Raw genomic sequence first — 21,560 nt, forward strand, 5'->3', positions numbered from 1 at the left:
AAGTCATGTTTTGAAAACTTTGTTTCTTAACTAGGGTCTTGCTTTGCAGCTGTGAGAGAGAGAACTGGATAAAGGGAGTCTACAACAGTTTATTCAGTTTATGGTTATCTATCCATCCATTTTCTAATCACTTTATCCAATACAGGGTCACAGGGGAATTCAAGCAAAATCTAAAAAGCAGCACTCACAGACTCAAGTTTAATTGTTAAAAGGCTATTGTATGGCATAAATATTTCATGGCACAAACCCAGGGTGTAAAACATGTGAGTGGTAGATTTATTGAATAATTGATTTGAAGCCTAATGTGACCTTAAAGAACAGCAATATTGTGCCTTTTCTGGTGAACATTTCAAACCAATGGCATGGAAAATCACAGTTATAAGACAGAGGCAGGAGAAAGTGTGGGGGCTGTGAATTTACTGGGTCTTTCTAACTTGGACAAGCAGTGAACAGATCCTGCTCAATGAATATCCATTTAATTATTGTTTGCCTGCTCTATTGACCTGAGAACAACAGTTGTCCGAAAATGACTAAAAATAACTTGAAATATTACTTGAATATGACAAAAATGACTTGAAATAACACTTATTTAAAGACACTTTAGCTCAAAGCTGAAGCACCTGCTTTGCTGTTTAAGTTTTGAAACGTCGACTTTTTTGTTTAATCTTTGAAACCCCGACTTTCCTTTTTGTCCCCTCACTAGAGATACAATATGATGACGATGACTTGCCATAACCAGCTGTGACAGCAGTACACTACAGTGGCTGATTCCATCATTATCAGGAGTAACTCCAAAGCCAACCTTTGTCGAGCAAGATATTAACTCAACTTCCTCCTTCACGGCCATGTGGTTACCTCAATCAAAATTCACTCCAGTCTAATTTAAACTTTGCCTTTCCGGTGTTCTCTTGACCAATACGGAAATTTGCTTGAGTGACAGCTCTTAGATGCAATTCCCGAGGAAAAAAAAAGAGGACTACAGTCATTCATATTGCAAATGGTATGGTCTGCAGGGGTTAAAACACTGTGTTCTCATCCTCGAACAGCTTGTTAGCATATACTGTGCTGTGGCATTTCTTACAGGATTATTTTAACAGAGATGTCACAGAAAGTTACAGACGGCAAAAGATTGTTTATGAAGGAAAAACAATTGTGAAGGGATCCCCCACCTGTAAATAATAGACACCCACGATCATCTCTCCCTCTGGGAATCGCAGTTAGGGCTCCCAGCCACGGCTCTTAGTAGCCAAGGATATTAGCATTAACTGCTCACCGAGAGTGAAGAGGGTTTCACTGAGAGCTCAGCTAATCCTGCTGTCATTTGCTGTTTAGGCAGCATTGTAAGTACACCGAGACCCGAAGAGCGAAAAAAAGAGATCTATCTATGGTTGGAATTCAGCTTTTTCTTCGCCAATGCAAAAGGAAATATGCAGCGCAGTTTTACTCTCTTCTACACCAGCTTTCTGGGGGTGTGTTTAGGTTCAAGTTTTCCAAGTAATATCAATATAGGTGAGTAAAGAAATGGTGATGTCGGATTTTAACATCTTTGTTTTTTTCTTTATTGGAAGTGGTATTGATGCCTATGCCGTTTTTACTTTTTGACAAATTAGGCAGGCTTAGGGGAACACAGTAAATGTTTATATTTGTTACGAGTAATGAAAAACGGGCTATTCCAAATTAGTTCGAAGTTATCGATATCGAGATTTTTTTTTCTCTCTTGTAACATTTTGTATTTTCCTTTTTGTTATTCAGGGGGATTGTTTCCCACAAATTCACACGAATATGAAGTGTTTCGATTTGCACTATCGCATCATCAAGACATCCCCAAACTGGTACCCCAGGTGGATATGGTGCATATTGGGAATAGCTTTGCAATGACATACGCTTGTAAGTATAACTGCTTGACGAGATGCGCCAAGTTGGTAAATGCTACAATTCGTTGTCTGAGCTGTTTTGTTAGTTTTAATCGGAGTGGCCAACAGGTCTTGAATTGTTTTTCAATTTCAATTCGATGTATTATAACACCCAGCCCACCAAGAATTGCGATTGATCTCTCCTTTTGGTTTTTGGTGGGGAATGCAGTGCTTTGGGTCTGTGAATCTACCGTACCTGCGTGTGATGGTAGTGTTTGAAAAACTGCATTTCTGAAATTATAAACCTTACAGACGTGGGTGTTCAAACAACCGCAAGCCTAGGTGTTCTCAAAGGCTCGTGTATTTATTTCCAGTGCGAAGTAGATATTTTAATAGCGATTGTTAGTAAATTGAGCTAAAATGTATCCTTTGTTACAGTCAAGCAGTATATGACTCTATACCTACAGTACTGTATGTTTGAAAGACCTCGGTAGCTGGCTCGAATAAAAATGCGTTCTTTTTTTCTTTGGGCAAATTGATCAGCAACGAATCGTAATTGTCTGTAGATTGGCATGCAATTTGCTTCCGCTTCTGACGGCTATTTTATTACAGTTCTAGCACTTAGCTATGATTCCCTTTGTACTAGAACAATCATTTCGACGCTGAAGCGCATTGCTGATCTGAAATATAGTATTGCAGTCTTAATACTGTATTGCAGTCTGCCCACGATATCTTGCCTTCGGTTATTTCTGTGGCAGAAGTGGCATCCTAAAATTCACCTTTTTATGTTTGGCGCACTACATTCAGCCTTATTTTTTTATTGTTACTTGCTGTATGTTCCTTTGTGTGACACGTTGTTAAAAAAGCGAATGTGATGCCCCAGTGGCAGCGAAAGTAGGCAACGTGTATTGTTCATGATAAGGAAGACCGATCAATGAATTCATACTGTTAGAAGCTTTCGGGTCTTAACATACAGTAGCCATCGGTTTTGAATAGGTTCTCATCAATCATATGCTAAAATGCGTTTGGCTTCTGCCACAAAGTGGAAACAACGGAAAAAGCGGTTTTCATACATTATATAATGTTGGTATAATTTCGTTGCCGTACTACACTCTTGCACGAACAAGAGGAGATGAATTTGTATGCAGGCTGCACTTGAAACGTGATCAAGCAGGGATTTTAAGTCTCCCTTTTCTTGTCTTCAGTTACAATGAAGTGACTAATATTACCTACTTTATGTATCCAAAGAAAGTACAAATATCTTGGCTCTTGTATGTATGTTATGTAATAAGAAATGGCTACGTCTACACTAAATGCAACACGTACTGTATGGTTAATTGATTGAAAGATTTAAAACTGATTAAATCTTCTAGGCAGACAGTTGTAACCCCTGTAATGGACTTCCCAGCTAATATTATTGCTATTCCACTTGGTTGTCTTTCCTTAAAGAGAAGATGGAATTGTTCAATATACTCACTGTAACGGCATCATTTTTAAATATAATTGTTGAAGTACTTAAGCACAGTGCATACTGTATGGTATCTGTCTTATTTGTCAATGCATTGTACTAGTCAGCAACCACGGTCTTTACATACTTTCCTTAAGGCTTAGTGTGGTAATGTTTTCCAAAGTAAAGCCTCTGTCTCCATTACGTGCACTCTTAATACAGGTCAGCAAAGAGATAAACTGAAACAGAGTACCTGTTGTAGCATAGACTTACTGTGCTGCTTCATTAACTTTAATGCGTGCAGTTAATACTAAGTATTCTACTGTGTAGTGTAGTGTCTATGCAACATCACTGAAGAAATGTGCTTGTGAAAAGAGATAATGCTTACAATGTCCGTCTGATTTGTTAGCTTCTAGAATCAAAGGCTTTGCAATGGGGTGCAGGCTGATTCTGTGTGTGATTCAACACTAGGTTGTTGTTAGATTCTAATACCTGGATACACACACTGAGAATCCTTAGAAACTGCAAGTACCAATGTGAAATTCAAAGTGACTGCAGTCAATGATAGATGCATAATGAAAAGTGACGTGTTTGTGTTATGCAGCTACACTGCATTCCGTACAAACTTGTGTTTCAGCCGTAGAATGAAGCCTTTCAAGCCAATGTAAGAAAACTGATCAATCTTATCACCTAATTTCACTGAATTGTCACTGCATTAATATTTTAAATCTTTATTGCACTTATAGTTAGTACCCAATTGAACAGAATCAGATTTTGAATACTATGTGAACAACACAGTAGAGGGTAATACGGAGACATGATTTCAAGATTTTCATTCAGGAATTTAAGTAGACATCAAGAATATTAGGATTTTTAATTCCCTATTTGATTTCAGAACTAAATTAAGATGAGTTCTGCTTTTTTAGCTTAATCCAAAGACGCATTAAAATAAAATATGTGCAAAGAACTACAGTATCAAGGCATATGAGGAAAACTGCTTCCAATAATTGTACAGTAAGTGAACTAATCATTAAGTCTAATCCTGCGATCATCAGAATCTGCCATGATGTGTCAGAACAATATGAGGGAGTTCACCTCCCACTTACCTGCTCTGTAGTAACAAATTACTCAGATTTCTAGTCCAATAATCTAGATAAAATGATAATTAAATTAAAATGCTAATTTGTGTAAACTCACCAGTGGTTCAACACAGTGCATCGTTCCATTAGAGTCTAACACAGACTTTCTTAAGAAGAATGATCTGGTGTTATTTCCGACTCTGTCAGAGTTGATTGAATTAACATTGCAGGATTTGTTGTGTATTAATGTATTGTAAAAATACAGTATGCCGTGGTTTATACTGAAAGATGTGCAGCAATACTTAAACACTAATGTCTTTCTGGGAAGACGTTTATGAACCATGCTGTAGTGATTTATAACCATACAAACAGTAGTTTTTGCATTTCAAAGCCATTCAAGTATTTTTCTACTAAGTTTTTTTAACTTAGTTAAAGTTGCCCATTTCGTGCTGTGAATTTATTACTGATGGATGTGATTATTATTTACCCAGTAGAGTCCTGAACAGCCTACGCTGTGTGTTTCAATTTCTTGGCTTCTTGTTCATGTTTACAAATTATAGGATGATTAAAACCATCACAAAATGTCACTGTCAGAATTCATTGGATAGGTTTGTAAGTGATAGTCACCAATATGCCCCTTAAGAATTTTGGTTGTAAGTTGCATGTGCTTAAATAGTTGAAAGAACTACAGTAGTTTTAATTACTGAAATAATCATTTATTTTGATTAAAAGGTCTCTGGCAACCATTCTACATATTCATTTCTAAATATTTGTTTTTGCCTGAATTTGTGTACTTTGTTCATGTGAAAGCAGCTCTATTTGTGGGTGTTATACCATTAGATGGCAATATTGGTTGCTGAAATAAAATTGCAGACAGTAGACTGGAAATCTGTTGCTTTTCACTGGCTGTATGAGAAGAAATTGGCACCACATACTGTACACCTACTGTAAGATGGGATGCCTATGAAGGTTTATATCATTATGATTTGTTCATGTACTGTATATGTGTTTGTGTATAGTAAGTTGCACTCAAGTGCCAATTACTGAGCCTTCTTTTGAGAAATACAAGAACTTAAGGGAACTAAAATAACATCTGCAGAAAAATAATAACATGTAAATGTACTGTAGTATTGAATAAAATATGAATTCCAAATCTGTGTTTTGCACAAGAGATTTGTGGACTGTTCTAATATATTTAATGAAGAGTTTAATTTTAAACCTTTCACCTCGTGTGAAATACACTGAACAGATTACTCCATGAGTATTATAAGTTTGGATGTTGAAACGGTTCAGTGCTCTTGCATTTGTTATGCTGCATTGTACACTCATGACTTAATAAAAGAGCAATATCTTGCCTGTTATTTAGCTGGTTGTCTTAAAAATTAGCTTAAATAATCTTTAAGCTGCCATCAGGTAATTGTCTCCTGGAACAAGGAGTTGATTGATCAGGTAACAGGGAAAGCAGTTCATGGAGATAAATGGTAAAGATAGTTTGTACACGTGTGCTACTGTGAATATTATGTTGTTTTTGCAGTAATGTTACATTTTAGTAACAGAGTATTCACTGAAATTAAGTCTTTATTAAGAACATTTTCAAAATGTAGAGTGTCATGGGAAATGACATAGGATAATCACTTTGAACTTAATGTTCTGAGACAATAGATTTGCTCACAAAGTGATCCCCAAAATGAGATGAGGATGAGGGAATACAGTATAAGGGATTTGAAGAATTATTAGATGGGTTGCATTTTCAGAGGTTAAAGATATGAATAAAGTTCTTTCTGTAAGTTATTGTTTATGTGCTTAATACTGATGTCACAATTATTTTTTAGAACTAGTTTTATGTCTAGCCCCAGCTTAAATTTTTCATAGAGGACAGTTAGGATGCAGAATTGAAAATACAGAAAAAAGAATTGTTTTAAGACTAGGAAATGACTTGTTTTATTGAAAGGGATGTAGTTCCTCAGCATTAAACTAGCATTTGCTCTAAATGCGTGGAATTTATACAGGAAGAACCATACACTTAAGATGGGAGAGACTCGTTCCTACCTTTAAAAAGTACGAATGTACAGTACTTACTCCTGCAGTACCAATACTGTGCCATAATATTCTATCATTAAAGTGATGCAACTGGAATTGGAATGAGTCCCACATATTTAACTTCTACATTTAGCTCCTCAATAATAAAAGTGTTTGGAAAACACTATACAAGCACCATGATGATATCCGTTTCAACAGAGAATTGCTTGATATGCTTTTATGATGTCCTAGTCTAGTTTTGGCATATTAGACACGGCTGAGCACTACAGGACTTTTCCCTTGATTGGAGTTGCTTTTCAAACCCCTGCAAGTGTAATACAACTACTAACAAGAAACCTGAAGGCCCATTTAAACAATATGTGCACGAGTGTGTATACTTTCAGTTTGTCAGAAATCTTGAGGAAAATATATTTGCTATTTTTTTCCTGTTATATTTGCTGTAATCCAAAAATTAAACCTTCTCAAAAGAGTTTTAAAAATAATTATTTGTGTAGTCAAATAAGAAGTGTGTGCCATTGAAAAGAAGCAAGAGACTGTTCTAAATAGAAATCACTCTGAACTTGATCCTTCCCTCTGAAGTTTCATTAAATTTTATCCTTTCTAAACTTGATTTTCAGGCTTTACATTCACCACTAAATGGAGATAGCATGGTAGCTTTTAAGTAAACATGAATATCAGTTACAATATCCTCAAGCACCAAAAATACATTAACATAATCTACTATTGAACATACTGTAATTAAAAAGAAGGGGAAAATACTTTGTTACAGTCAGAAATTGAATAATTTCCAGCTTACTATTCTCTTGATATGCAAGTAAAACAAAAAAGAAATCTTAATACAATTGTATTGCATTTCTGGCTTTTAAACAAATGCCGTGTGTTGTCAAGAGATAGTTACCTTAGTAATATGGTCGATCACTGGTCTCTAACACATAAACAAACATCACTAACCTTGTCCCACTAGATTTTAAGGCCTTTATGACTATTTCTCAAAGACATCTACTGCTAAACAGCAGGGCTTGAGAATGTTCTGTAGTGTGCAGCTATTAGTGTTTTCTATTCCAATTCACAATTTAATTGTTAATGGAAGAGCTACTGTACAGTATACAGTATGTAGGAACACATAACAGTCATTCTACCCTTTTCACAATGTTACAGATACAGTTTTGTGGGGGGAAAGAGCGGTGCAGTTTTTCTTTTGAATAGTTTTTCCCCCTACAAACTGTATTTTGTACTTCTGCCTACCTCTGCCTTTCTATACATTTCTTTTGTGGATCCCACAATACTACATTTACTTTATGCCATGCCTGTGCCTATTATAATAAATACATTAGTTGAACAAAAATAATGCTCAAATTTGAATCACCTTCGATTATCTTGTGTATTATGTTTATTTTTCGTTCTACTTTTAAGTGGTTTAAAAAGTCTTAGAGACCCAGAGTTACTAGGACTGTACAGCTGGAAATAAACAAAAGCCGTTTAGTGTACCTGAAGTAAATGTAGCCCCTAAACACTTGAACTGACAGCACTCTGGTTGAGTGAAGCTAGACTAATCATGACAATCAGCCTGGATCAGGACTAATAATATGCAGTGATTAATGAAATGAATTCTACACGGGAGGTCGTTGCATTTGTCTTTCATCACTGGGAGGTCTCTTTAGGATCAGGTCAGAAGTGATCTGAGTTTTAAATTACAGTGTTGATGATGAACAGTGCATCACCACTGAAAAAAACTGAACCGAAAACAGGGTGGACGTTATTGAAAGCTAGGACCTACTGTTTATTCAATATGGTGGTCAATGTGTGCAGAGTTCCCGAATGACCAAAATCCTGAATTACTTTGGAACATTTGCACGGTATCTTGTAGTTTATTGGAAAAGCATAACTGATGTCTTCATGTTGATTGTCACAAAAAATATGGCATCTTTTATACCACGATTACAGTTAATAATCTAGTACTGTATATTATGCAATTTACAAAATCTGTTTATCTTTTTCCCTTCTCTTTTAAAACTGTTTTATATTTTTATCATATATTATACAGTGGCCTTTTTGGGCAGGTGAAGCTTGTGATAATTTTTGCTAGCGTGCAGATTTGTGCATGTTTTTTTTGTCATCCTGCTTAATCGAAAGCATTTAATCTATTATTTATTATCTTATAGCTTAAATCATTAGTCTCTGGAGTTTGATTTATAAATATTTATTACAGTCCTGGGAAAAGACATTATATTTAAAATTATTTTTCAGCGTGAGGGAATTGACAGCATTTAGTGAGAGCAAGACAGGTTTCCTGGAGAGAAGCTAGCTTTTAAATATTGATATTGTGCTGTGAAAAGGTGTGTGAATGATATGTTTCAGCAGGGATTAATTTAGCATTGGGAATGGAGGAAAAAATAAAGAATTTGCCAACCACAGCACTCTTCACTGACCATAGACAACTGGCTTTTTTTTCCACACTGCAAATGAAAGTATACTGTATATCATACAACAGGTTACTGTTCTGGATACAGAAATCTCCCAACTATTTAAGCTTACATATCACTAAGATATAATCTTAGATGTAATGACAAGATGTAATCTTCTGGTGGTCTTTGTTTTGTCCCTGATGAGCATTATTCTACATCACTACACCACAGAATATTCCAAAATGCTACAAAGGGACTGTTTGAATGGCAGTAGATATTTTATGATCGCTCTTAAGGTAGGATTTGAGCACAGGGAGCGAACATTGTCATGTAACTTCAAGGGCATCATTTAGCTTTTCGAGCATTAGTGGAGCACTACCTTAATGACAGAGGCATTATTCATTTTCGTGACATTCTGAATGTATACAGTCTAAGTTGACAGCAATTTTTTTGACATTTCTAATTTATCCCAGGGATGCCATATAGAGACTTAGCGATTAGTCTGTCAAGTGATTAATAAGATGATAATTAGAGTGGTGGTCGGTGTGTGAGTCTGAGGGGGGGATCTGTGCCAGCTAGCCCAGAGCTTATTTTCAGATAATTAGCAGGCCTTGGAACATTGTAAGAAACAACTAATTGTCAGTGTGCTTGCTGTTGTTGGATAGCCACATTTTAGATGAGCTATGGTTTAAAGCTTACAGTATTGAATGGGGAGTAAAACTAAATACACCATGTATGAAGACAAAGATATCTGATTTATGCACCTTGTATCTGAAATAAATTATGGTTCATCAGTGCTGTTGAATTAATTTCAAAATTCATGTACTTCATTTACAGTACTGTACTCACATTTATTTTATACTAAATTGCTGTAATATGTGAATACTGACAATACTTGTTGCATTTTAGTTCCTCTCATACTGTATATACCTGTAGCATGTAAGTACAGTAGTAGAGTATATATCTTCATACATTTGTAAGTATCTGTGTATGCTATACATACTGTAGATTGAGAATCTAAAGAAATATTCCTGTAAAGCCTTGCACAGCATGTTTGTAGTACAATTCAGTGTACAGATTTTGGTTGATAGTTTTTGTTGTTAAAATCACTATCTAATTCATTATTCATGGCTTAATACACTGTGATGCCCACGTACGGCTTAACTTAAATGATGAAAACTGATTAGGGCAGAAGTGATGAGGTGATTGTCAAGCCTGGTGAAAATCGATAAATAAAAACACAGGAACAAAGATGTATTCTCTGCCTGAAGAGAGTAATTCCAGGTATATTGGAGAAACTGCTCAGGGTAGGCTAGCCAGCACTGGGGCCAAGTCATCTTTAGTGATAAATCCAGGTCTGTGTGTAAAGCATCCTGCTGGACACCAACAGGTATGCTGCAGACATGAAGAATGGTATGTTAATTGTTAATTGTACAACAGACCCAAGTGTGGAGGTCTGTACTCTACTGAACTTGTCGTTGTAGTGATTCATAGCAGCCTAACTACATGGTGCTACTGTACAGTACATTGATCCAGTCCTGGGATCTCACTTCCTGTCCTTCCTACAGGCCCAGGTACAGTACAACACCATTTCAGCAGGACCCCACATGTCCTCACACAGCTCATATACAGTAGCAATGGCTTCTGTTCAAGATGAGAATGCCCTGTGTATCAGAGCCCTGTTGAGCACGAGCTTGACGCTTGATTGTCTGGGCTCTATGAGAGGAATGAGACACAATCCTCCAAGAGAGAATCTGCAGCTTAATGCAAAGCATGTACAGCATTGCAGATGCACAGACTGGTACTGTTCCCAGCTGTGGCCACACATGCTACTCTCCTGAAACCTCCTCAACAGTAGACACCCTGCTGATGATAAATGTTAATCGGCATAATGAATTTACCTTCATTTAATGTCACCTCTATGCAATAAAATGCCAGTGCTGATAATAATGTTGTGAATTTGTTGCAGTAATAAGTGATAATTAATCATTTACTTTTGATGCTCAATATGGACAGTTCATACAATAGATCGAACAGCAGCGTGCAAATAGACTGAAAAAGAAAAGGAGGTATTTATGTTGTACACAAGGTTTAACCAATTAGATGTCATTTGTTGCAGGACGTTTCTGAGAAAATGTAACCAAAATTTAGTGAGCTAGTTCTGTCTAGATAAACTGCTGAAATGTCTGTTCTTGTCTATCTATACTGTACTGTAATAATTATAGCTGCAATAAAATCTGATGGAGAAAACACATTCACTGTTTCTCTGCCTGATTGTTCTTCTATAGCCATCTTCATGTAGAGCCGCCTTCAGTATTATTCTCCTCTTTCAGTTAAAATACATTTGCCGAAGGAATTTTTCCTTTAATGAATTACTGAGGGACATGGGCACCAAAGTACAGCTTCACAGTGACTCTTATTGCCTGTAGTGGACTAGAGGTACAGCATTACTTTGATGACAGAGACATGAGATCCGTACACTGGCAAAATAAAAGTTAATTGTTATTAGTGCATGAATATATTACTTATAGATATGGATTTCCAATTGGAAATCAGGCAATTAAGATTGGGCTCATTTGTCATGTGCAGTGATAGGCAAGAAGCAATTTGGAATGTATGTTTTCGAGCTTCTGTACATACAGCATTATTACACGATGGAAGACTTGTGTCGTGTTGTAGAGGAGCTGGACTAAAACATTGCAAAGTTGACTGCCTAAGACTGTGAATTATGTGACTAATTACCAATAAATGTAAACACAACATTGTTCTGTGGTAAATGAGTCACAATTTTTAAAATATTATTAAGGAATGTTTTTTAACAGTTATCTCACCTTCCCTAAATAAGAAATGGAAAATATTTTTTTCTCATTAATCATGACATGTTTTGGTTGTCAGGACTACCTTTGCAGTGTCATCCACCTGAGTCTTTGAATTTCTTCACTCTGCAAATTTTAGCAGTTGAGATCATTTATTGGAAAACTTCAGGTGCTGATTTGTCTCAGAAATCTACTGAGCTTGCAATGCAATGTGTTCTTCCTTTCGGCTGTTAAGCACCTATCATTTGGGTGAAATGAAAAACAAAGTTTCTCAGGTTTTTTTGCATTGTCAATCACTGTTTTTTAGGGAAACAAAGCTGCAGGTTTTTGTTTTCCATGGACTGTGTCAGGTCTAATTTTCATGTCCTCTATTCACATACAGTAGGTCTTGGAACACACACCACAAGTTTAAAAAAAAACAAATGGAGTGCGGTTCTGTTTATTTGTACGGTTCACAATGGGAAATGGATAAACAAGCAGGAAACCAGTATTCAATTAGCATAAAAGGGTATTTTGCTATAAGGGCAGAAAATATCCAGGTGGACTGAAACCCAGTCTGTGGCTTAAGCCGAGCCCAGATCTTAAGAGATTGTGTTCCTAATGGGCAGGTGGTGGACTGAGAACAGGAGAGAGATAATGGGGCACAAAGCAGAGACACAACAACAGACGAAGAAGGCTGCAACAGGCTTAAGAGACTCACCAGGGCCCTCTCCAGACGCTGCAGGGGCATCCAAAGGTTTCAAGTCCCTTGTCAAACTGGCTTAATTTAGCCTTGGACATCTTGTAAGCAAATCTCCATCTGTTATTGAGCTCCGGTTCAACCCAAACTATTAATAAACATGAAACGTCGGGCTCTTAAATCAGGAAAAAATTGAACACATTGTATTAGCAAGGGGAGTGACTCACTGCTCCATTTAGTGGTCAACAGGACGTTCTAAAATATCATTTTAACTGTGCCAGTAAGTTCAAGGGTGTTTCATTGTTTCTGCCCGATACTGAGCAGGGCTCACTGAGGATATTGATAGGATTTCGGATGGAAGTGGGGAGGCAGCCTACACAGTTGTTCCATTTGGCTTTTGGCGTATTAATACTATCTTATGATTGCTCAAAACGAGTCCTCTCCTGGTCCTTAGTCAGCAGCTACAGTAAGTCAATTTGGGGACTGATTTGCATACGATTAATGCATGTTCTGCTATCTTGTCTAAGACAGAAACTATAAGTTTGCTATACGTTTTCTCATTGACTGTTTTCTTTCAAGTAACTTGCAGTGAACTTGTGAGAACATTGTAGATAATATGAACATTCTCGAAGGCAGCTTTTTCTAGGCATAGATTGCTGAAAAAACCTTTAATCAGGCTTTCATACTTTTTTCATTAAGCTTCAGTTTGATAATTCTGCTGCACAGAAACTCACTATCACTGAACTGATAACCATGACTGCCATGATTTCAGGACTTGCTCTGAGGTGTTTTTTCGATCAGTTTAATCTTAGTTGGCCAGCAAGGTCATAGAGATTAGGCTTGCCAACAAAGAGTGGAAAATAACACTTTTATCACTTTCTCCGCTTATAATATATGTATCCTTTTCAATTTTGTACATAAATCCCACCACAGAACCTTTAATTCAATGTATAAATCTCTGATGTGGAAAATGATAGGTCTTTTACATTACCTTTTGTCAACAAAATGGAGGTTATTCATAAAAACAGACATCCATATCACCCTGTTAAACCACCATAAAGGCATTTACCTCATTTATAAATCCTTTGCCACTATAACATGACAGTAATGTTGTACTAACAAGTTTAAAGTGCCAAAAGCTTATCTGTATGTGTCAGGACAGTCAGTAGAGGTCAGTATGAAAATAAGTAAGTGCCCAAGTCTGACTACTATGGTCATTGTAAACTGTTGTGGAAATGGGGCTTAAAATTGAAATTAATTGTGACAAGAAGGCAACAATAATGAAATTCTGCACTCAGTAATTTCTTATTCTGAGAGGAGAGTTAGTGGAAAAGGAGCTAAAACACATTTGTTATGATCCATGTTGAGATAGTCACAGCTGGTCTACACATGATTTGTAATACAGTAGGTGAGTGAAATGGGTATTAATGTTGAAGCGTCATAATTCTCCTTACTCACTACATGGACATATACAGTAGGAGATTAGGTGTTTCTTTTTGAAACTGTATTTTTGCACTTTTGTTGGCATACACAATGTGTGCAAAAAAACAACTTAGCAGCATATTATGGTAATGGAGTGGTAAACTGTTTCATTTTGGGGCCAAAATAGAATTAATTTCAGTTATGTGAATAGAAGTAATTTCAGTTATTTTAAAATATTTTTCAATTGCAGTAGGACTTTGTAAGAAAGGTTCTGAACAAGAGGGTTCTGTTGTAACAAGATTCTGCTCCTCTAGCTTGTTTTATTGTTATCAGTTAAGTGATTCCAGGACCTCATTCACATATTTCCTAAAAAGAAGGAAACACATTGTAGGAAACTTTGCTGTAACTGAAATAGAAAGAGTTATTGTACTGTGTATAAAACTAGGCAGGAATACAGGCTACAGAAGATAATCTGGTCTTTTTAACAGACCTGGACTCTTTATGAAAGGTAATTTCTGATATTATACAGTATTCTGAGATTATAAAGTGATAGGTAATGTTACAAAATAATGATAAATAAAATGGGAAATTGACAAATGTAGCTAATTGTCAAATTAATAAAAAATGTGTAGGTCATGAGGAATGACAAACACCCAAAGCGAAATTGTGGCTTAACCTGCTTGGCTGAGGGCTGGCCTCCTGGCCAGAGGACAAGAAGACCAGGACCCCCATGCAGGGTGACCAAGGGGCAGTTGCAGAGGTGGAGAACGGGTGCAAGAGAGAGATAGGGATCTCGTAGGTATTTATAGCGTTTGGGAGAGGTATGGATTGTCGGAGTGATTGCTAATTACTGACAGCTGAGTCCGATTGAGCTTGGTTGTTGTCATCCCTCCCGAACTTTTGTTATAAACTCCATAAAAAGGCCGTGGAAAAAGTTATAAAAACAACAGAAATGTAAAATCTTATCTAAAAATTGACAATAGAATAAATTCCATAATGTAATTGCACACCACAATACTGCAATGATCAGTAAACAAATAAAGACAATTTTACCGTCACAGGATCTGCACAAACTGTAAAAGCTTTTTTAAAATCTGACAAGGACTGTCTCTTGACTGGGAAATCTGTGTTTTGAGTCACAATTAGAAAGACAAATAATCATTTTGTGGTTTTAAACTACTGCCTAACAAAATAGATATTGGAAGTTCAAATACCCCCCCCCCCCTTTTGGCAATCTTATCTAACTATCTCAGTCAAGTGGTTTTGTACCTACAGTACAGAAATTATATTTGTGGGTAGCCGTAGAAACTTTGAGTTCTATTTTGTCTTTTTGGATCTTTTCTTTTCAGCAGTAATATCAACACATCTCTGCGTTCTCTACTTTATTTATTGGAATTGTTAGACCAATAAATGTGTTTGCATGGAGGATGACTGTCTATTGCACATGTGAGCCCAAGCATGTTATGTGTATTTAGTCGAATGCTCCATTAAATGTGATCTTTTTCCTTGGTTGACCCGAAGTCCCACTGCGGATCCAGTTCAGACACCATGAAATGGACTGAGCATAGTCTTTGTTGATTCAAAAACCCCCGAACAGTATGTTAAATAATGCAATATGGTTCCCATGGGTAGCTGGATTCTCAAGGGAGTATGCAGGCAATTTAGAATGTGAAATACAGTCCGCAGTTGAGTTTAGTGTTCTGTGTAATATGCAAATGACTTCAATTCATGAAACAGATTAGCTTACATCAGCATGCATCAGGAAAATGACTTTAAAGACCACCTGGGGTCTAGGAAAATTTCCAAGGATTCATATTTATAAAATCGGAAATTGACAACCTTTGTCTCTGTATAAATATTTTAATTTATAGTACAGGGACATAAGGACACAAAGGTGAAAGCAGAATTTCATTGAAAACGGGATTTCAAATCTCTGCACCCCAAAATCATTCCACACTTTGTGACACAGCAGTCTACTATATACAGTAGTATGTTTGAAGAAGCCCCAAGTAAAAAAAGTGAAGAAGTGAAAAATCAATTCCTGACTGTGCTAAATGCAGTTGTCTAAACTAAAACAAACACCTATTATGTTATACATCATCCTGACAGCAGGTAGGATTTAATGTCTTTGCAGATGGGGTTCATTGTTGTAATTGCTTGTTTCACAGTTTTAAGTTTGATTAATTCACTTTCTTCTTGAGTAATTTAATTGCACTTAAAGCCCCAATCAGAACTGTTTTGCTATCCTGAGTATCGTATTATACCATCGGTCATTTTATATTGATGCTGGAAGTTATTTCAGTATTAACTCAATTAGTCTCAGAGGCCATGCTACACTAGATGAACTATTGGATTTGACATTGCACAGAAGAAGAGGTAAACTGTAAATTAGTCTCGGTTTGTGATTGGACGTGATACCCCTGGCACAAGAAATATCACAGATACAAACGTTTCTCGATACACAATCAAAACATTTAACAGGAATTCCAGTAGGCTTGAAAGTGAGTCAGTATCATGCAGAGAAAGTAAATGGCTGGCGCAGTCATGTTGGTACAGGATGCTCCTCTCAGAGAACAGATCAGAAACGGAAATGGTAAGGGAGAATAATATTGCCAAGAAAGACAGCTGTTGCTGAAGTCATTTACTGTTGGACTGCAGAAATTGCATAGTTAGGGAGGCTTGTTGACTCTGACCCCCATGATCCAACACCAGAGAAAATGAAAAATCTTTGAGGCAGGACAACATAGATCGATCTGCATAAATGGTCTAATTGCTAATAAAAGGTGAAGCGCCTCAGATTAAAGACCGCTAGGCCTGGAGATTGATGCAATTTCTCTACTGCCTGAATCAGGTTAGCCTGATCGGTCGCCTGCACCTCACTCCATTTCAATGTTCTACACGGACAATCGGCGAACTGCTTACGTCCTGACCTCCAGTCGAGCCCAGTGTTTGGATTATTTTCATCTGTCTGTCTTCCTCTCGCGGCATGAAAGTGCGCTTCACACTGTGACTTGGGCAGAGGTCAGAGAACAGACTGGAATTTCAATCTGTTTAGTAAATACCGGGCTGCGAGTTCCACCGCAAAAACCAGGCGGAATGAAGAGGGCAAAGGAAATACCAGCACAAAATCACTAAAAAGGGAAAACAGATGGCAGATATTTTGGCTTTACAGGAAGTTCCCGCTCTTAAATATAGCAGAGTGGACCATAAAAAAAAAACATTGCAGTGTGAGATCCAGCCGCTAATAATAACCTCAATTAAACATCTGAAAGCAAAGTTTAGTTGCATTGATTAACCTTTCTTTACACATCTTTTAGACAACTTGTGATTTCTGTGTTTTCTCTGAATTAGAAGTTTGCTCTAGTATTACTACAATTATAATTTTGATGAAGACAATTTTACCACAGAAAATAATACAGTACATTGTTAGCCCTAAATAAACATATTTGTGTTTTTGCTTTATTCTGATTTTGATCAAGATGTTATTAATGTACCAGCATTTTGACTAACAGATTTCAGTAGCAATTTTCCAATTTCTGTTGAGACAATTCTACAATTTCTCTTCAGAAATTCTACAGACTTTGGAGACTTTTATAACAAAAGAAACACAATCTTGGAATGACATTATAGGAAATGTATAAATTAATAATAACAACAAAAACATCATAAATAATGCCATGAAATTCTAAAACACTGGAATAGTTCTGAAGTAAAATATCCTGTTTAATTATACTGCAGCTAATGAACGACAATAAATTAAATCTGTGATGTACAATCACAATGTGATCCAAAAAAATCTCAAGATTATAGGTTGTGTTCTGCTTATTCTGCTATATCATTAAGAGTCAATGACAATTGCATTGCACCTGTGTTTTTCTCCTTCCCTCCTAAAGTGTGAATAACACAGAAAAGACCCATCACTATGTCAGCTTAAGCTGGCATTTAAATTTAAGAAGATATAGCAATGGAAATCACTGGATGAGAATGACACTATTCCTGTTCAATTACGCCTGTCAGACCACTTAAACCATTAGCCAGTTAGTGGTGTACTGTATGTATTTCCTCCCTGCTCTAGTGCAGTTTCAGTTCCTCAGCTGGAATGTAAAAATAAAAATAGATCATTTGGTTTATATTTTTGTTGAAATATTATTTCTGGATTTGAAACTTTTTTTTTATTTTTCAGTGTTACTTAAATTATATTTTGGAAGTTTGCTTGCCCCAGAATTTTAATGCACAAATTCACCCGGCTAATCCATAGAGAATGTCAGTGTTCTGCTGATGTTACGCTGTATGAAACGCCATAAATGCTTGGACAAACTAGGTTCATTTTGAATAGAAAAATGTGGTTTTCGAATTTTAAAATAATTCAAACATGCACTGGGTGTTCCTTTTTCATAGGAAATCCTGATTAGCAATAGTCCTAAATGAACAGTATGGATTTCAACTTTAGGTACTGGTTTCACAGACCCTAGTTAACGTTTTTCACTGCGTATTACCAGGTTGAATGTTTTCTAATCATCTAATAACCTCTCTCTTTTTTTGCAGTTTGTTCACAGTTTTCTAAAGGAGTCTATGCCATCATTGGTTTGTATGACAAAAAGACTGTAAACATGCTGATGTCTTTTTGTGGGGCTCTCCATGTTTGCTTTGTGACCCCGAGTTTTCCCATTGAAACCTCGAACCAGTTCGTCATACAGCTGCGGCCGGAGTTACAGGATGCTCTTGTCAGCGTAATCGACCACTACAAATGGACGAAATTTGTATACATATACAGCTCAGATTCAGGTAAGAACAGCGGTTTTATTATCAGGCACTGCTTTTGTTTCATGTGGTTAAAATCCCTTATCCTTGGCTTTATCTGGAAGGAACCAAATATTTTTTTTCTGGTACTGTATGAATATGGTGTGAATATTTGTCCTTTATTCTTAACAGCCATTTGTCAATTCTTAGTATAAGATGACAGACAGAATAACATATTTCTGAATTCAGTCATTCTGCCTGCTTTGCTTGTACAGTCTTTCCCTTAATGGTCTATGCCTATAGGCTATTTTCCTAAAGGCATGTTTCTTGATCTGGTCAGGTGCACCTGAGGTGTAATAAATGCCAACTCCCTACAATTTGCCCTCCAATTTTTAAAGTACTTGAGCTTGCTAGAGTAATCTAAAATAGCTGTTTTCTTTCTATGTTGTCCTTTCTTTTCTAATTTTATCTTGTACAGAACACGCTTTTTACAGTTACACGCTAAGCCCTTTAACATTCTGTATACAGTAGGAGGGACTGAATTTTTTAAAAGCATACTTTTCAGATCCAAAACTATGTGTTTCCATGTGTCAGGCACTCTGCATGAAAACACAGCGGACAGAATTCAAGAATCTAATATGCAATGTCATCTGGTATAGCCCTGTTGAAGTCATTATACAGTTTTAGAATGACAATAGCAAATGTCAGGCCATGGGGATAGACAAATGTAATTTCTATTTGAACAAAGGAAATTAGAACAGAGAAAGGTACTGTATATCACAGCTATAGCTTTGTCCAAACACTCGTTTCCTGCGATGACTCATATTTAGAATCTCCCTATATTTTTTTCTCTGAATGTGAAACTTTGGTTAGAGATTCTTACAGAAATAGAACATGTGCATATTTTGCATTGCTTGCAAATGCCATTTTGAGAATGAAATTATATTCGTAATATATATAGTTTTCCTGTCCATTTCCGTTTGCTTCCAAACCTGTTCACCTGGTTAGTAGTGCTATACAAAAATGTGCTCTTCCATTAGCTGTTTTTTTTTTGTTAGATACAATAACTAAACCTGCTAAATTATGTATTATTCAGATTAAATTATTAGGTCAGTGAAAATAGGTTTCGAATTGTTGATTGTGAAGGAGATACAAGCCTGTTTTCAACAGGAAGGGTACCCAGCTACAGAATCCTTGCCTCAATTTAGGTGGCCACTTTCCTACCTATTACACTGAGACGGAGCGAAATTGAGTTATTAGGCTGCCTTTGTTCATGTATAGTGTAATGAATCTCTTAGACCCATCCCTAGGGATCAAAGGAAGATGGGGAAAAAAACATACTTCATTGTTAGTTTTTCTCAGCTTATTTAGCCTTATTTATTGTGACTAGCGGGGGTTTTTTTCCAGAGAAGCTGTGCTGATTCAGTTGCTGGTAGATGATGAATGATGAAAGCTGTTGCCTTAGCTTAGGAAGTGACAAAGGTCGATATCCATGGAAGGAATGTTCAAGCGCATCAGTGGTCAGAGCAATCAATCTCCATAACCACTGCAATAAAATACAATATAGGACGAAGATCAAACGATTGCTCTGTAGGATCCTTCATCTCTTCAAAAGAAGAAACATTTTTTCTTCTGTTCCACTCCCTGTTAAATATTTGATATTTTATGAGAGTACATGAGCTGTAACAACAATGTTTGGCATGTTTCTGACACATATTACAATGTTCATCTTGTACATATTTTTAAAGACAGGGCAGTCCAGAATTATTATCCGTTTTCTAGGCTGCTGTCATGTGCCTAGGAAGGTAAAGCCAATTAGTTGTCTTAATTGAGGCTTATCACACCATCCATTCAATTTTTCCTGCTGTTGTCGAACTTGACTTTTCCCTCAGCCTGTAAAATAAGTTATTGTTTTATCTCCAGCAAACTAGTTTTCTTCAGGAGGGTCTGTGCACGTCCTTAAAGGAGGATGCTGCAAAGGACAGAATGCTGTATCCAGTACAAATAATATTTCTTATTTTGAAAAACATTTCAAACATTTTAATGTAGTATCAGGGAACCACAGGGTCTCATTCACTGAAAGGAATAATATGTCTCTCATGCAGTAAGCTTGCTGTGTATTCAATACCCCTCCAGTAATTACTAACAGCATCATTGCTAGCCTAGCACACAGATAAGAGACAGTGAAACGACACGTGGTTTCATTTTTGAGCAATTTACATGCGCCTACTAAAGGTGTTTTGCGCCTACTGTTCCAAGGAGATGAGTAAGACACAAAGGTTTTCACGAAAGCGTGCTAAATACACTGTGGGCATTGTGAAACTGGAATGTACTGTGGCTGGTTAAGGCCCATCCATTCCTGATTAGCTCAAGACAGAGGTGCTATTGTATCCCCAAAAAATGAGCAGAAGAGCAGACTGACAATGGTTATGTTTTTGTCTCTTTTTATTTATTTCTTGGTTATTTTCTAAGTTTATCTTAGGTATTGCTTTAATATATTGTGCTGTTGCTTGTATTTTATCTGAAAAAAGGAGAGGAAAGAACTCAGGAAAACAATTATGAGCATAATGTAGGGAACAAAAGAAATAAATAGGACACATATTCTTAGAATTAAATACCAATTTAATTTATGAAACATTTACCCTATGCATTTCATTTATAGAACAATCAGCATATTCATGAAGTCAAATACCACTTTTGCATACAAAGCGTTTGATAAATGAGTAGGGTTAAAACTACAGCTCCTGATAAAAAACAAATACTGTTTTTAAATATAATAACATTTTCATTAGTGCAAATGAAGGTGGGATATGTATGTATGAGTATGCTATCCTTAAAATGTGCAAGGGTTTAAAAAATCAACGTGGATAAAGTAAATGAACATATCCTGCACTGACTTGCAATGAAAATCACAAGCATGAAAAGTGAATCATATTCCATTTAATCATTGATATCTTACAAAATGGAAATGGAAGTAAAGATGTACTGTAACTCATCACTAAAAGAGCATTTGCTAAAAAAAATGATCAGAGGGAATTTAAATGGAGCAAACAAAATATTTATAGGATTTTACTGATGT

General features: G+C 36.4%; 1 protein-coding gene across 6 annotated transcripts in view; it reads left to right on the forward strand.

The window, feature by feature from the left end:
- Positions 1–1,029: 1,029 nt before the first annotated feature.
- gria1a (glutamate receptor, ionotropic, AMPA 1a) overlaps positions 1,030–21,560 on the forward strand; it is an 81,189-nt gene continuing 60,658 nt past the window's right edge. For 4 of the 6 annotated variants that reach the window (XM_006631709.3, XM_015349396.2, XM_015349394.2 and 1 more), the window contains exons 1-3: positions 1,031–1,509; positions 1,753–1,887; positions 18,287–18,526. In XM_006631709.3, coding sequence (XP_006631772.1) covers positions 1,428–1,509; positions 1,753–1,887; positions 18,287–18,526 — 457 coding nt within the window. In that variant the 5' untranslated portion in view covers positions 1,031–1,427. Of the gene's footprint in view, positions 1,510–1,752; positions 1,888–18,286; positions 18,527–21,560 lie in introns of all 6 variants that reach the window. The other 2 variants (XM_015349392.2, XM_015349395.2) reach the window with 1 other exon arrangement.

Source organism: Lepisosteus oculatus, chromosome 11 (assembly GCF_040954835.1).
Source record: "Lepisosteus oculatus isolate fLepOcu1 chromosome 11, fLepOcu1.hap2, whole genome shotgun sequence".
NCBI lineage: Eukaryota > Metazoa > Chordata > Actinopteri > Semionotiformes > Lepisosteidae > Lepisosteus > Lepisosteus oculatus.